Below are 18,711 nucleotides of genomic sequence, written 5' to 3'. Positions count from 1 at the left end.
ACCAGGCCCCATCTCAACCTTATTTGTAGTCTGGGGAATGTCACAATTGCACAAGTACGTGTTGAAATCATAAATACTTTGTTGTATTTAACTATCATTACAAAGACTTCCAAATTGATATTAATAATAATACATTATGGAGTAATTCTAAGTGCAATTTTTTATGTATGTACAAACCATTTAAATTTAACTGAAATAGGAAAGGAAATGAATTTTTGTTTAACGACACCTCCACACATTTTAAAACTATTTGTTGTATTAAAGGGAGTCTTGTCACGGTGATGCGGACTACCAGACGTTTCAAGAACTTTGAATTAAATACATTTTCTTGCATAAAATATCAGTGTCTGTTTATTTAAATGTGTTTCTGATCGTCCCAGTATTATATACCAGTACTCCTCAAAATAAGTAGGGGAACCTGAAATATTAATCTTGATATCAACTATTAGACTGAACATATGTTCTGACCAGACATCCTAGTAAAGAACTTTCAGGTCTGTTTATCAACACACCGAAAAACATTCCATAGTTTGCACATGCATCACACAGTTGTCCTATACACGTGTGGGGTGTCATTCTCAATTTTAACAATTTCCAGAGGCTCACATAATACAATTTTTATTTCTAATATATATTATATTGACAATACCGAAAAACACTGGTAATAACCTCTGTATGTATATATATATATATATATATGGGTTTTTTTTTTCCGTACGTATGAAATTGTTGGGAGACCAAATCCAGTTTGGGTTACATACAACTAATAGGACAATAAGAAACACTGAATATACACACACCTATATTCAAAAGAATGGTCAACCCATTCTGTGATAGTATTTTCCCCCAATCTCAGCCAGTGCCCTACAAATGGTATATCAAAGGCTGTGGGATGTACTGTCCTGCATGTGGTAAAGTGCATATGAAGTTTCCTTGCTGATGATTTTTTTTTTACGTCGTTTGAAACAGCCAATAATTAATCAATCAATATAGTGGTGACATTAACAGTTATTTTGACATTTGGTAAACAGAGAAACTACTGCTGCTTCATAAGCTATTCCTACTAATAAAGCATCAAAGGATCTTTTATATGCAGTTTCCCAGACAGAAAAGTACAAACTACAGCTTGTGATATACTGTACTTATAACATTATACAGTACATTACAAGCAATTTGTTGTTCTTTTCATTTCCTCATGTTTGAACTTGTAACAAGTTTTGCAAAAACACTGACATTATGGCACTACTGATAAATTCAAATTAGTATCATCACTCTCAAATTCCTCGACTGTATCCAGGTGTCTAGGACTGGTTACGAAGAGATCCCAATTACTCACTTCGCATACATGTTTATAACCAACAACAAAATCCTATTATCAAGCCTATCCACAAACCACTCAGAGTTATCTCCCTTTTGTTGCTACTGTGTGCCATTAACAATTTACACACTATTTGAAACAAGCAATCCGAGTACTAATAAAAAAATACATGTCTCCTAATGCACCCAACAAATCTTTGTATTTCCAAGTTCAAAGAACATCACTTTGTCAAAAATGGGCAAATCTGCATGAAGGCAAAATGATCTGTAACTCTAAATGATAAAGCAATCCAAGTTTCAGCTCAATATCATTAATGGAAAAAAGTCTGGAAATTGTTATGATTATGTTGGGTATTGTATGCTCAGCACAAATTGTTTATTTCTACCCTTGGTTCATAATGAAAGGAAAAACGAATAACATCCCCCAGGATTCAGTTGGTAAAAAAATCTTTGTATATTTATTTTCACGCTCATAGGTCAATAAAATATAGCTTCATAAACACGCTACTCACTTTCTATCAATTTTACTATGAAACATATTCACAAAATTGAAATGTCAATTTGCAACTGTAACCCCAATCCTGAACTAGAAGAACTTCAAGATACCCAACTACAAGACACGCACGACTACATACACTATTATTAATTACAATTTTCTAATTTCTGCCCAGAACTGGGTTAATGCATGGTTTTAATACTCTGATCATAGACAATGGGGGAAAAAGGATTAAATTTGGTCCCAATGTGAAGCCAATGAAACCAAACACCAATGATTTACGTGAATTCACTGTACAACACCATAGGACACCAGACAACAAACATTCAATGATTTTCAATAATTAAGTACCACAGTACATCAGTTAAGAATCTTGCACATAAAAGCAACAAAAAAAAACACCCCTTCAATTCAAACAAATCTATCATGGAATACACAACACATTATTTGGGACAGTCAAAATTAATGCCGCATTACTTCAGTTTTCGAGACTGGTGGCAGTTTATAATATTTGGTTAAATTTCAGATTTAGCATGAGAAATACTTCTAAAGTAAACAATGCTACGGAATACAGCTATCTCAAGTTATTAAGGTGTTAAAATGGATGGAAATTTAACACCTTTTGTCACAACAAATGATTATGCTGTGTGTGTGTGTGTTTACATATATTGCATCCCACCTAAAAAAAAAAGAAAAAGAGAATATATATATATATATATATACACCAAGGCAGTTTTAGTCATGTTTAGTCAGAGTCTGAATCTGAATTGAGACTTTCAATATCAATGTCAGCGTCTGTGTCCTTGTCTGGTTTCGTCAGACTCTGGAAGCCACAGAAGGCACTGCTATCCCCTTCATCACTAGAACTATCGCCATCATTAGCAATACTTTCATCCTGTGGAGTTACACTCTCGGGTTTTGTTGCTGGTGGTGGACTAGCTTTTGCTTTTTGTTCCGAACTGCTGCTGGGACTATCAACTGCTTCATCTTTGTCCTGCGTACTCTCAGATGCATCATCAGAGTTCTTGAAACTGGCAGCTGCTTCCTGAGTAGACTTTTTCATATCAGAGTTTTCAGAAGTATCCTTTTCTTCTTCTTTGTTTGCTGTTTTAAGACTATCAGTCTTACAAGTGTCACCACTACCACTGGGATTGACCTCAGCATCTGACCTTGTTTCCTCTGCTTTTCCTTTATCACTAGTATCCATATCAGAATTAGTGTTCTTATCTTCAGTTTTGTCATGAGATTGACTTTCTTCATTAGTTTTAGCCTTCTTAACAGATTTGTGAGAATCATCTTCAGACTGGTTTTCGGTATCCCTGAGCTTTCTTTTCTTAGAAGTACTTGAATCAGAATCGTTGTCCGATGCCAACAGGATGGACTCCCTGTACAGCCTGACTGACTCCTTACACTGCTTGTATTTCTTAATTGGCGAAGGTTGACTATCAACATCAATGACTTCATCAGCTGCTGGTAATTTACGCTTTCCCACTGACCGATCGCTAGGCCCAACATTTACATTATTATCCTTATCCATCAATAACTTCTTAACTTTCACAGAACACTTCTTCAAATGTTTATCTCTGATGTGTTTAACATGGTATGCGGGATGAAAACCTTTCTCCCCGCAGAGTTCACAGTTTCTTAGGCCTGCGGCAGATTCGAGACAAGTATGTTTCATAAGAGACAATTTGTCGGCAACAACCATACCGCATTTCATGCAAGTATGATGCACCTTCATACAATGCCTTGTCAGATCAACATTGCGACCGAAATTCAGATTACACAATACACACACACTGCCTTTTACAAGAGCAGTACCAGACTTTTGACTAGGTTGTCCTTGTTTTTCAGTTGCCTGTCGTGGAGAATTAGAGGATGGAGATTCAACTGGAGCCCCAGACTTGACGACGACACCATGTATGGCTGCCATGTGGTTTTCTACAATTGTTTTGTTCTGGAATGAGGTCCCACAGAATATGCATTTACATTCTTTCAAAAAATTGTTCAAAGCTTTGTTGTGCACTATCCTCATGTGCATCAAGATGTTGGGGACTCGGTGGCCACAAACAACACACTTTCCTGCAACCCCGCCAGAAGAATCCTCTTTGTGGACATCAAGATGCTTCTGAAGACCCTGAGCAGTCCAGAAACGAGAGAAACAAGTAGCACAGTACAACGGTGGATGAATGCGGTCAAAGACAGCATAAGGCATGTCAATTCGATGAGCATAAAAGAAGTGAATACGCAAAGCTGCTCGATCTTTAACATATCCTCCACATATTTCACATATCTCAAATCCTGAATTGCTTTGTCCCTTCGTAGATATATCCAGCACCGTGTCATTCATTGATATCAGATGATTGATCTTGGAAGTGACATTGGTGGTTGTAGATTTTGGTGTGACCATAGACATTTTTGGCGTCTGATTTCTAATCTGTTGCTTCATCATCAACGGCATTGCAGAAGATGTAGGCATCCTGTTTAGATGGAAGCCTGGGCGATTTCCAGTTAAGGTAGAGGACACTGTTCTAAGAGGAGTTCTTTGCATGGCAGAATTGTTCTGGAAGAAATTCACATTTGGTGCCAAGCCTGGTCTCTGCCCACCAAACTTCATCATCTGTTGTGCCTGTGCACGTGCAGCATTGATCTGCTGAATGGTTTCACTCACTCTTGGTGCTGGTGGACGCGGACCTATTTTGGGCTGGGCACGAATAGTCGGCTTGTTGAACATCTGGGCTTGAGGTGTCTTAACGACAGGTAATTTATACATCATATTCTCAAGACAGAAATTGATCTCTGGTCCAGGCATCCAGGCTGGATGAAGATTTAGATGCAGTTTGAAGTTCTTGGTACATTTGAATTTATGTTGTGTCAGTTTGTTTTTAATGTTATGTTCATAAGGACACAGATTACACTCCCACAGTGGTGGTTTCATTTCTATGATGGGTTTGACATTATGTTCGCCCTCAAGATGAAATTTGAAAGCATGAGGATTTCTTGTGACGAAAGAACAATATGCACAGCACATATCATACACATCAATATGAGGACGCTGTTTGTGAGAATACATCACATTAATGGACTCGGTTTTGAAGCCACATGAACACTTTCGATTAAAATGAACTTTACATGGACCAACTTTTTCGTGAAGTTCCTGATGAACATTTCTTAACTTCTTGAAATCTTCAGCTTCTTTAGTCTTCAACTTTCCTTCTGCATTGCGTTTTTGTTGAATTTTAACCAGATCACTATAGACGGCTTCTTTCACCAAATCCTGCCCGAAGTCGCGAAGAAATCTTGCAAGATTGCTGAGCTCAGATTCTGGTCTAATTTTTGTGTTTCTTGCTCTTCTATGTAGCCCTTGTTTTACTTCCCATCTTGACAGTTCTATCATATCCATGCTGGATTGTGGTGGACGTGGGGGCTCAATTTTCTCTTGAGGCTTATTATTAATCTGACGATCTTGAGCTCGAATTCCAGGTTGAGTACTTAAAACACTCACATACTGTTTGGCATTGTTTCCACCTGGACCTTGTAAATAGAACTGGAATTGGTTTTGATACTGTGGATGGGTTTGAGATTTCAAGGAGGGAACCACCATTCTTACAGATGATGAAGTATTCAAAAGATTGTTACCAATAGAAGTTACTTTTGGAACTGGACCCCGAGCAGAATATGTGACATTTATAAAGGGAGGGTTACCCACAAGAGATGACTCTGAGGAAAATGACTTGTCTTTTTTGGAAGACAGAATGTCTCCTATACTTCTTTTATCTTTCATTATGTTGCTGGAAGAACTATCACGATCCTCAACATCATTAATTTCAATCGGCTTGGACTCAGTTTTGCCATCTTTTTTAGAATTGTCAGATTCATTATTGGTTGCACAGCTTTCTGCTTCACTGCCTTTTTCATCATTTTCAGAATGATCAGATTTGCTCTCTTCAGAACGGTCTCCATTCTTATTACTTTTTTCTTCTTCAACAGTAGTTGTAGAGACTTCCATTTTATCTTCACTTTCATTTGATTTGCTCACTTCAGTTTCATCTTCATCACTTTTACTCGGTACATCAGTGCATTCTGCACTAACTGAGATCTTGTCGTCATCATCCCGATTTTCTTCAACGTCCATTCTCTCTGAATCTTTGCCAATGCTTTTGCCTTCAGTTTCATCATTTGCTTTATCATCAATACATTCACTCTCCTCTGTATCACCAATAAGGCTGTTATCTTCATTAGGTTTGCTTTCTTTACTTTGATCATCACTTTCAGTACCTCTCTTATACTCTTCATCCTTTGAAAGTTTTTCAGATTGGTCTTCAGGCACAATTCCTGAATTACTAATGGTGGTACATTCTACTTCAACTGACATTCCATTCTGTGAAGAGGTGGAACTTTTTTCTGTAAAGTCCAGTCCTTTGCCTTCATATTTTTCACTTTCTGCATCATGTTCACTACTGCTTGACAGAGAGCTGTGATCAGACAAGTCGCCATTCATAACACATTCTTGTCTTGACTGCTTGTCACTGTTTTTCTCAAGTTCACCATCAACCCCATCTGAACTCTCTTTACTGGAATCACAACTATCATCAGAATCACGACTGCCATTTCCCACAATCAAACTAGAGTCTTTCACGTCATTTTGTTCACCATCGCTAGTCTTGGATCTGCTCAGTTTTTCTTTAGCACCCAACTCCTTACTTGGATCAATGGAACCATCTTTGCTGACAGCAGTATCCATTTCAGAGTCAAAACCACCAGTCTCCATAGCTTGCTCATGCTGGTCAACTTCCATCCTGAAAAATACCAAATAAACACTAAGTTATAACTGTTTGAGAATCATTACCTAATGACAGAACATCAACAAAATATATATTGTTTATAATAACAGTTCAGGACATACATAAAGTTTATTTTATTTAGAAACACCACTAGAGCATATTAATTTATTATTTATTGGCTACTGATGTCAAACACATCATAACATCACCATTGTAATCACATTTTAGGATGTTTAATGTCTTAAACACAGAGCAAAAACAATTTAGCACCCTAAATTATAAGAAAATAATTAATTAAGTAGTAACAGGGCTAGCTCTGGTTAAGTAGAACATTTCGCTAAAACATCTATTAAACTTCAAAAATGGTAAAACTCAGGTTATTTTCTAACAAAATACAAATAATTACATAATATTATTTCCCTAAGTGCCAGAGCTAGACCTGAGTAACAATAGATCACTGCATGCACACAAATAATTAAATTATTCCCAGGAAAGCAGAAATTAAACAAAACTCATCCAGTCATATTTAACCTTCCGATTATTGCAGACGAGACATCTCGCCCGACATCACACTAGTTGACATACAGTGCACACAACACTCACTGGAAACGATTTAGTAACAGGAAATGGAAGACAAGTTAGAAAGAAATGTTTTATTTAACGACGCACTCAACACATTTTATTTATGGTTATATGGCGTCAGACATATGGTTAAGGACCTAAGACATTTTGAGAGGAAACCAGCTGTCGCCACTACATGGGCTACTCTTTCCGATTAGCAGCAAGGGATCTTTTATTTGCGCTTCCCACAGGCAGGATAGCACAAACCATGGCCGTTGTTGAACCAGTTATGGATCACTTGGTGCAAGTGGTTTACACCTACCCATCGAGCCTTGCGGAGCAGAAGACAAGTTAGCTTCCTGGACCCATATTCACAAAAAAGTGTAAATTTACGTCTACGACTAGCACTTACGTGTGCCGTAGATTTACGTTTACGTGCAAGAAGCACCTTATTCTCAAAGATGGTCGTAAATGTAAACTTAACTTAGTTGGACGTAAATCTACGATTTAACATTCTCACTGGAGTAATTAATAAAAACACATTAGAAACGATGGCTACCGGGTAAATAACAAATGCGCAAAACGCAATTTTGTTTGTCGTCTGCTAACAATAGCATTGTGAACAGTGAACCATGGCATTTTGGTATTGGTGGGGATCCGCGTTTTGGTACGAACTTGAGGACATTTCTTAAAAAGGAAAAGATAACTCAGGAGAAATTGGCCAAGTCGAAAACATCCGTTCGATCACGAACAAAAATATGTTCAATCCGTGGGCGTTCGCCATAGCAAACTGCTTCATTTATTGGAAATGCTGCTAGTTTCCGTAAATAATAGTAAATAACGGCGATCGTGCTTGATTTATTATATGTACACAACTTACGTGCAGCGTTAGTTGCAACCTGAGGCACTCTTATATTTACGTCCAACTTTACACGTAACTTACGTTTTTGTTTTTTCGTGAATAGCTCTTCAGTCATAGATTTACGTTTACGTGTAAAACTAGGCTTACGATATTTTGTGAATATGGGTCCAGTTCATGTAGATTGTTTTTCAATGGATTATACCTTGGAATTTTCGGGAAGTATTTTCGCTTGACAACAATGGCGGCATGTCGCGGTCATTTTCAGGGATCGTTAGCTGATTGTGACAGCTAATTTGATAATAAAGTTGATCGTTTTACCAACAACGAAAATCACCAAATATTGGAATATGAATCGTAGTTCGCTTTAAAAAAAAAAAAAAAAAAAAAATCTGGTCAAAAAATCAGTTGTTTGAAATAATGGACATAAATACTGAACAGCTGGCCACAAATGCCCATAAGTAAATGCGACTTTTTAATTTTTTTGCCTAATTTTAATCAACATCAACCAATCTAAAATATCATAAAAATTTGAAGACCCCCCCCCCCCGGAAAATAATACTTACCGATTCAAATATGAACTTCATTTTATGTATTTATAAAAGATTTAAGTGAATATATTTGAGTAAAAATTATACCCTTGTACCCACTAAACATGTTTTTTGTCAAAAATTAATCCAGTAGTCTAAAGGTTAATCCCTAATCTGGCGAAATAGTCACTGTATACCACTAAACTTCATCCTGTTGAGCGCTCGCCAAATGTGAGTAAACATTTTGATGAACAAGCTAAAAAATGTAACAATCATTCTGATCGATGATATATATTTTTTGTAATTTACTTATTTATTGTTGGCTTTGATTCCGCATCAGCCATGCCAGAATTCAAAACCTTCGAACAAATGGTTAAGAATAAATATAAAGTAGCAGATAATGAAATATATATAAAGTGATCCCCTAATGTGGAATAAAAAAAATTCTGTGCATTTTATTTCCATCTTTATCAAATGAATCGATCGCTTATCGCCAGCTGATAAAATAAAAATAAAGTTTAGTTTTTGTTAAGGCGGTGTATATATTATTTGTCACTCAAGATAAATGATTTTAATGATAAACACTACCACTTCCATTGTTTTATAAAATTAAAAGTTTATGGTATTTTATAAAGGATTGCTGAATTTAAACAGAATGACAGAAAGTTAAAAACATCAGTTACAACCAATTAAATCTGCAATTGAGGACAAAATATCAGACGATGTTGGTGAACAGTGGGGGAAAAAGACAACATGACCGCTCTTATCACGTGACAAATTTGGCGCCAAATTAGTGGGGTTTTCAGTCGGAGATTTCTGAATCAATAAAAAAGAAAAATGTTTTCATTGCTGAAATAATACATAACTTTCATTGACACCGGACACCAAACCATACATACGGCGTAATGAATTTATTTGCCGTCATAAACCACATCACGCAACTACCGCGCTCCCCTTATTGACCAAGTTAAGCGTGCCAGTCTTGGTGGGGACATTTTTTTCCGCCTATCTCCGATGTTTGCCGGAAACTATCGACAATTGATGAACTAGACCTTGAACTAACCTGATGGCTCGTCCAAGGTAATATTCTGCCATAAATGAGGACTGCTACCTGCGGAACCATGTGGTTCCAGGTTGCATAGTACCAAAGAAGAGAGTACTGTGTCAAAGTTCGACGTGCACCGTCAAATATTTACGGAGTAAAAGCAGCTGTGGGTGCGATTGGTAGTAATATTTGACATTGACTATTTGTGCAAATACTATTATCCATTGACAATAAATAAATACACTTTTATTTGTTAAATAGTTGTTATGCAGTATATACCAGAGGTTGAAACTAATGCGGGGTACCCCCAAAAATGGAACTGCAATTTTCAGCAAAAATGGCGGTTGCTATTAAAAACATAAATTAAATCTCTTAAATGATACGTGACCCCCCCATTTTCTTGCAGCTAGATTAGATGTGAGGTGCCACACTTTCTATTGCTGTACTTCCTGGGTGTGTTGAAACGCTGCTTATATCAGTTTTATTAGTAAACGTTAACATTATCGGCAATAGGAATTGATTTGGTCTAATGGAACCTTCAGACGTACAATTTATATTAAACAAACACAATAGAACTAGATGATTCGTTTACTGTTCAGTTTAGGCCAAACAAAAAAATGGGTGTGTTTCCGGTCTACCGACCGTCCCTAGTTTTACCCCCCCCCAACCCTAATTTTTTCTCTCTCTTAAACTGAAAAAAAAAAAAGTAAAAATAAAAAATAAAATAAAAATAAAAAAAAGTAAAAATAAGAGAGGACAACATCACCAAACAAGAGTATTTCCTTCCTTGCAAATTGTTTACGTACTATTATACGATACATTTTGCACATGTAATTCCCTTCCGAAAAACATCGAGAAATTATGGAAAAGCTTTTGTAATAGAGTTCCTTCCCCTGATTAGCTACCACCGAACAGTTTGGTCGGTCACGGAAGTAACCAAATGTATGAACATAGCCTTGGTACAGGTTATTTCGATTAAATATAATCGTATCAATTCAGCTTAATTCTCATCTTCACTTAAAAAAACAGGTCTTATTATTAATGCATCTCAAATGTTTGCATAAAGTATTTAAATTAAGAACAACGAAATTAATACAAATGTCCCATTAATTTAAGGAAATACTACAGCCTTTGATATACCAGTCATGGTGCACTGGCTGGAATGAGAAATAGCCCAATGGGTCCACAGACAGGGATCGATCCCACACCGACAGTGCATCGAGCAAACGCTGTACCACTGGGCTACATCCCGCCCCCGGTACTGCTGGAAGTCTGATAACTCTGATTTATGACGTATTGCCTCGCTTTCATTTAGATCTATGCATAATCCCATCCACTTCTGTTTTTAACCCAAACCTAAGACGCACAGCTGACCAGTGCGTTCGAGTAATGCAGTCTTTGACGCTAACTTAATCCATTACACGTCTTTTTGTGTCCAGTGTCCTTTGGCTCATATATTATAGCTCTAAAGAAGATCGACCAATTATTATTTGGGTGATTTTTAATATTTAAGTCGCCAAAACGGGACAATGATTGCATTTGGTTATGTGGCCACAGGCCGTTTCGAGCCCTGTCGATTAGTTGGAATTTGAATTTTACAAACCAATCTTTGATTATTCCAATTAATCGGAGCATCACTAGTATACAGTACATTTCCCCAATTCATATTTCCTTTTATTTCGCAGACAGCTCTCACCGGAAATAATAATAGAACAGAAAATAAGATCATTTCAGAGTATGGCAGCTTTAGTTTTTAATTTTTTTAATAATAAAAAAATACCTTGGAATTGAAAAGGTGGTTTTCGGCAAGTATTTTTGCTAGACAACAGTGGCAAAACATTGCGGTCATTTTGAGAAATCAATAGCAGATTGTGACAGCGTATTTGATAATAATTTTTATTGTTTTACCAACAACGAAAATCACCATATATTGGTATATGAATTGTAGTTTGTTTAAAAAAAAATTATAATTCTGGTCAGAAAAACAGTTATTGTGAATAACGGACATAATAATGGATATCTGGTCACAAATGCCTGCAAGTAAACCAAACTTTTAAAATATTATTTGCCTAATTTTAATCAACATTAACTGATCTAAAATATCATAAAAATTGGAAAAACCAAGAAAATAATACTTATTTAAATATGCACTTTATTTTAAATGTATTTACAATTTACCTGAATATCAAGGCTCGAATTTAGCAGGTGGCAATTGCCACTCAAAATACACAAAACGCTTTCCAATAATTAATCCATTTCACAAGCAGCTTTTGCTTTCCATCTTACTTATAAAAATTGTTTCCAGTATATCCCAGAATTCTTGATTTGTGTTTGTCATGAATTTTCCGCATTTTAATTGAAGAACTTAAATATTTTAAAACATTACTACATTTGTACCAACATTGTGGACGCGGCCATTGTACATTGGTTCGCACACCAATAATGGAAGAATTATCTACCAACAACATTCTCAAAACTCATTCGGATCTCATTGGCCGATTAGGGTTTTTCAAATCAGTTCATTGATAGCGAGTGATGCAAACATCATGAACTATTTAGACTGGTTCTCGGAGTGGTCATTCGGTTTAACATGTAATGTAAAAACAAGGTGCTCAAATGATGAAGAGAAAGAAAGCTGAAGGAGAGAGTAGCGAGTCTGAAAGTGATAATGACATACAATGTGAATAATCTGTCACCGTCTCAGGGTCAAGGTAATAAAACATATAAATCAGGTACATAATTTGTGTGGACTCTTTATTTTGTACAGATTTAATAAAATAAGTGAAAAATGATAGCAATACCTGTACTCTATCACTGCTTCTCAATTTCAAACATTTGCCTCCCAATCAACAAAATGAATTTTGAGCCTTCAATATATGAGAGTAAAAGTTATAGACATGTACCCACTCCAATTAATCCAGTAGTCAGAAGGTAAAAATAGTTATAATATAGTTGGATGCTTGTAAGATTCCCTAACAAAGTTACGCGAATCCAAATTAAAACTGACAGAATTCAACCAAAAAAACCTTACTGATAATTAGTGTGTGATTATTATGTCAAAATTTAAGTAATAATTAGTATTTTCCGACATTACAACTGTGAACCAAACACCACTTGACTGGTACTGCAAACAGTATGACATGCATTGATATAATCTCACTTCAAGTAAAACAGAAGACCAACAAAATTTTGCCAGTTTGATTAGGTTAGATATACCCAATATCATTTAAGGTTACACAATTTATGTTGCACATTTTTATTTCTATTTTAAATATAAATACATTATTCAAAAGATATTTAAATTTTCACTAGTTGGTGTTTCAAAAACATACTGTACTTTTAAAAAATTAAAATAACTCAACAACCAAAGAATTGAAAAATATGTTGCCATCATCATGATGTTTTCATTCTGTTTAAGTGTAAGTTATGCATTAATTGGTTAAAATAATCAGAAGGATTTTCCCAAGGCTCACCCTGGATCAAAAATACCTGTAGCCAAAATATTGGAATCATTAGCCATATTGAAAATGCTTTAGCCAAAATTGTTTTACACAGTATTATATAGAGTATTTATATATGAATATGAAAATGCATCTTTTTCAGCTAATTGTGTACAAACTGGAATAAATCTGAATAACAAAATAATATTACCTGATCAATATATTACTTGTCAATTTTTAGCAATTATTTTTTTTAAAGTGACATTTGTAGAAAATACATGACTGAAAGGTTATTTTCCTGTATGTAAACATATTTCAAATATTTAATAAGTACTGGCAGATTATGTACATTGTTGATGTGTTTTACTGACAGACGATGATCCGGCAAGCCAAATGTGGTCAGCCTATTTGCAGTCTGGAGCCCGAATATCGCCAGGAGACAAAAACAAAGCCCGAATGTTAATGCTGAGGTGTACATTGTTCATATTTGGCACAAAGATGCACCTCAACACGATGCATTTATATGTTAAAACAAAATGTCGGAAAAATATTTGTTAGAAAAAATTGCATTAACATTTGATAGGCCTATCTGTTTTTGTTTGGGATTTCGTTATGTGATTTTTTTTCTAAAAACTATTTTTCCTATTTTTATTTTTTTAACTTATATAAATGAATCATATTGAGGTGTATCTTTGTGCCAAATATGAACAAGGTACACATCAGCATTGACATTCGGGCTTTGTTTTTGTCTCCAGGCGACGTTCGGGCTCCGGGCTGCAAATAGGATGAACCGGGGGGATACAGGCTTGGAACAGTCACATTCTTTAAGTTTTGATGCTATTCCCATCGACCATCTTAGATAATTGTCGTAATCCCCAGATGTTAAGTGGTCACTACAAATCGTATCCCATCTTGACAGTCCTTTCCAATACGCATGTGTTCGGTTTAAGAACCACTTCCATGCATACAATGTCAGTTTGTCTTTCGGAAAAATATGCAAACTTCTTTTGCCTTTAACTGCAGCTTTTGTACAACCATACACCAAACAATGGTCACCATGTTTAACATTTGAAAGATAATCTTCAAAATAATATTCCATACATCCAATTTAATTCAATAGATTAACATTTTCGCGTTCAACTTCCATGTAAAACGTCTGAAAGGCTGTGAATAACGCTTTCATGTTATGCCGGTTAGCGTGTCACGCGGTCATATGACTCAACTCTTGGAGTTTAGAGGCTTTTCGGCAAGTGATGGGAAAAACGCGACTTTTTATTGTGAATATATTAAAAAAGGGTAAAAAAAAATTAATATATTTTATTGATACTTCATATATATTGTAAAAGGTATACATAGATACCAAACAATAGTGAATTATGTTTTTGATAAATGTAGACCTTTAAAGGTAGGGTCAACTCAAACAAGAGCCTTATGTGTTGGAAAGATGCATACCCGGACCACCAACACATACTGACACTTTAGCAAATGAAAAACGCGTAATTTTAGAGTTAATAAAAAAAACCATGATTATTCCTGCTAACTGGGAGCAGCCATTTTGTTTCGTTTTTGTGATGTCCTGTGGGATAGCTTGGGGCGAAGTGACGTCAGCTCCTGACCATCTCCTGTATGTACAGTGTAAACAAAAGCAGTAATTTTCGACAAGGCGCTTCTCTTTGATCAACCTGACTTGTAAAACAGCATAAATGACGTAATAATATAATAAACTATTTAACTAAATATATTTCAAGTTGCATTAACGGAAAAAAATGGGGTTATAGTGTTTTTCTCTGTTTAATAATCCAAAGGAAAAATTTATACTATTACGCCTATTGATATGCTACATTGGAGCAAAAACGACAACCCACAATACCCAAGTGATAATTTTCTTTTCTTTGGGACTACATAATTGGTCAGTTCTGTGTTTTTAGATGGAAAAATCTACGTAATCAATAGTTTTACAGAACTATTTACAGTAATAAACCATGTCCATTACAATTTTAGGGGCGACAGGTAATATTCCACAATACCGGTATGTATTTTTGTGTCTAGACAGCGTCAATTAATTGGCTCGTCTGGTTACCAATCAAATACACACCTGCCAATCAGGAATCAAAGGTAGAAGCAACTAACAGCACAGACCAATTAACTAAGAAAACACTCCGTGTATCATTTCAGTACGTAGGTTAATGCATGGGCAAAACATTGTCAATTGTTTCGACTTGTTGTGTAGCCACTTTGACAATGGTATTTTATTTTGTATTGAAAAATAATATATATAGTGCTGGATATACTTACTGTTGGCTTACTGGGATGTGTATTATTACAGAACATTGCAATGTATGACTATTTATCATCCCGCAAAAATCAGGTAGATTGTGTTTCTCTAGTTCTAAGGCTCATTCCTGACGTGACGCGTTAAGTATTACGTAACCACCAGCTCGCCAGAGGGCATACTCACTGAGATGGTACAAAATGGCTGCGCCCGTTATATATAACAGTCGTCACATTTAACCGTTTTATTAATTAACTATACGATTATACGTGTTGATATTAAGCAATAATGTGCATTATATATCGTTGAATATGCATACCAAGCCAAATGCCTTAATTGACCTCCTTTAATAAAATTAAAATTTAGTCTTTTTAAAATCCAGCTAACTTATTAAATGTCACCTCGCAGTCTTACAGATTTATATTCAACATTATCTAACAAATATCATGATTATTGTAAACTAATTTTATCAGGGTTGAAAATTAACATGAAAACCATGGTCGCCAGCAGGGCCAGTTGACAAAAAATCTTATCAGCCCTTCTCAAATTTAACTGCACAGCGAAAATCAAAACTAGAAATGTCTTTGTTATAATAATAACCATGTATATAGTCTGTTTGCATCAAAAGAAAAACGATGAATTGACAGGTAACTTCATAATGAATAAAGTTAAAATTCATATTAAAAACATTAAGTTTTAAACCCATACCAAAGTCCACAAATCTGCGTGTGTCAAATGCTAAAGATCACTCGGCAACCAAAAATATTGAATATTACCACAAACAAGACACTGATGACATTGAAAAAAATTGAGGAGTGAGTCAGATCATCATGAATCTGAAAGTTCAACACAAAGTGATAGTGACAACAGTTTCATGGGTTTCTTAAGCCCTATCCTAACAGGCTGCAAGCGATTATTTTAGAAATCATGGACTTCCAATGCCACATCCTAACCGTACGCGCGTGACACAACATATTTATATGTCGCGTCGCACACGTGCGATTAGGATACAGCAATTGAAATCCATGATTTCTAAAATAATCTCTCATGTAGCTCGCGGCCGGTTAGGATACAGCTTAAAGCTGTAACAATAATAAATGTCATCATTTGGTGACTATTACCTTAACTGCTGCATTGGTTATTTATTAATTAAATATATCAATTATTAAACAACACAAAACCTAATTTATTTCATTTTTATTTACAATGTTTTGTGACAGGTACAATTTCTTTCATGTCAGGCACAAATTGATTGGTGCAGGACATTGTGTCAGGTACACTAAAATGTTTTATTTCAAGGCTTGATAAAGGTCGCCATGGGCGACTGCTAATTTTCAACTCTGTTTTATTTAGGGTATGTTTAACTGAAATTTGTATAATACTGCATGTTCATTTCCCGCGATCGCGATCTGCATGTGTGCTCTCAACCATGGGTATGAAGTTAACAAAGACAAAGGAAATAAACGAAACTGCAGTTAGGTATTCATTGATGTGAAAAACTACTGGGTTTTTTATTTATAAATTTACATCAAGATTTACTTTATGTGTAATCATATTGGTTAATGTTCGCAACGATGTCTCTTGACACGTGGGTCTCAGCTGACTGAAATATATTCGCGTCAACAGCGGTCCTCAGTTCAGCTAATGAACGTTCTTCCCAATGTTAGCAAACTATTTTATTGGTGTCCGACGTGTCCATTTGGTTTAACGTTAAGCGCATAAACCAATCTAGCGGGCGTTTTGTTTTCGCTCCATCTGGCTGAACTCAGACCTTGGGATAGCCTACACGTCTTTCGGTCCTGAACGGGCATGTATATTCAAAATGACACGCATTGTCAGTCTTTTTTTGGTTCAAAGACGTTACAAAGTTAAAATAGCAAGTTACAGATCTTCCATACATGATAAGTGCATGCAGTTAAAATTAATAACCGTGATTATTAAAATGAGCATATCATTAGGCTCTATTCTGGATGAAAATGTCTCTCGTTACTGGTCGCGAGATCGCTATTACGCTAATTGAATATTTGGTATTATTATGTTTGAGGTGTTGGATAGATTATGTAACCGTTTGTTCACATCAGATGATAGAAAATAGCTTAGCCAAAATTTTAGCAGCCATTTTTTTCATTTTATTACCCAATGGCTAATTTGGCTATACACAGTGCAAGCCCTGCTTTCCTTTGGCACTGTCACTAACCCTAACTATTTATTAGGCAAATTTTTTTTTAAATAGGTGTATTTCCAATTGCATCCCCCAAAAAATTTGGGTAGGTAGGTAGGGTTTTTTTTTTTTTTTTAAATTGAATACTATCATAATAATAATAATTATAAGTATTTATAATGTTCTTTATATGTGACAGCAAAGTCCTACCAAATAACCATGCTACTTTTATTAGGCCTACATTCTTGGAATTTATTTATTTAGTTTGATTACAGTTAAAAAGGTAGTAAACTAGCATTAATTGTTGTTAACACTGCACAACTATTGAAAAACCTGGCAAAATACTTTGAAAACAAAATGGAATAATATAGGCCGACTGGAGCCTATTAGGCGGACTACCGTTTCAACTTTCATTGTCCGCGGGTTAAAATCTCGATCATCATGTAGTCGAAATTATCGCATCTACTCCTTACATAGATTATAAACATTGCTAAACTTAGGGATAACAGTTCACACCAAATTAATACATCAGATGTTGACATGTTTGGGCAACACGAGATCACTGCGCGATTGTTTGCCTTGCAACGTGCTAGAAAAGGCGCGAGCAGGCGGCAGCCATTTTCATGGATACACGAACAGAGGGGCGATCCTTCAAAGCAAACCAGTTACCCACTTCCCTATCAACAAAAATAGCATTTAATCAGTATATATGACAACATTCACAGTGATTAACGTTGCTATTAATCTAACAATTACCTGTGGATGGCGTAGCTTCAATTACAAATTGAAACAATGACCTATATCAAAGATTAGAAATAGACTTTTTGCAGTCCATTACTTCACAGTGCAGCGCACTATTCATCATGGCGACTAGTTTGTCACGTGATTCTCTTCGTCTTCGGGCGCCTGGTACGTCATCCGTATGCATAATATTAAACCTGACCAATCATCGTTCTCCAACCTATCTGCGCAGTCTCAGTATATAAAATACCATAAATAGCAGATAAATGTCCTTGACATTGATTGGCCTACTTTTCTAAACTGTTCGCTTGTTTTCCTATTCGTGACGTCATTCACAAGGACCAATAGGATACCTAGAATGTCCGTATTGTATATGGGTGATAACGCCGTAAAATGCAGTGGTATGCCCATACTAAGTACAAAGGCCAAGGACATCATCAAATGTCATTGTGGGCTTTATTGGTACACCAAATATTGAAAAATTCGGCATCTAATATATATGGCT

The 18,711-nt window shown here is 35.7% G+C and overlaps 1 protein-coding gene across 1 annotated transcript; it reads right to left on the bottom strand.

Moving 5' to 3' along the window:
* Positions 1-633: 633 nt before the first annotated feature.
* On the bottom strand, positions 634-18,339 carry LOC121388559 (MOG interacting and ectopic P-granules protein 1-like). Its single transcript, XM_041519941.1, has 2 exons — positions 18,222-18,339; positions 634-6,612 (listed from the first exon to the last, which is right to left on the bottom strand). Exon 2 carries the CDS (start codon positions 6,609-6,611, stop codon positions 2,559-2,561), a length of 4,053 nt encoding a protein of 1,350 aa, XP_041375875.1. The 5' UTR covers position 6,612; positions 18,222-18,339; the 3' UTR covers positions 634-2,558.
* Positions 18,340-18,711: the final 372 nt, after the last annotated feature.

This window comes from Gigantopelta aegis, chromosome 14 (genome assembly GCF_016097555.1).
Source record: "Gigantopelta aegis isolate Gae_Host chromosome 14, Gae_host_genome, whole genome shotgun sequence".
Classification (NCBI taxonomy): Eukaryota; Metazoa; Mollusca; class Gastropoda; order Neomphalida; family Peltospiridae; genus Gigantopelta; species Gigantopelta aegis.
Note: the sequence above shows the minus strand (reverse complement) of the source record. Positions and strands in the feature narration are given on the sequence as shown.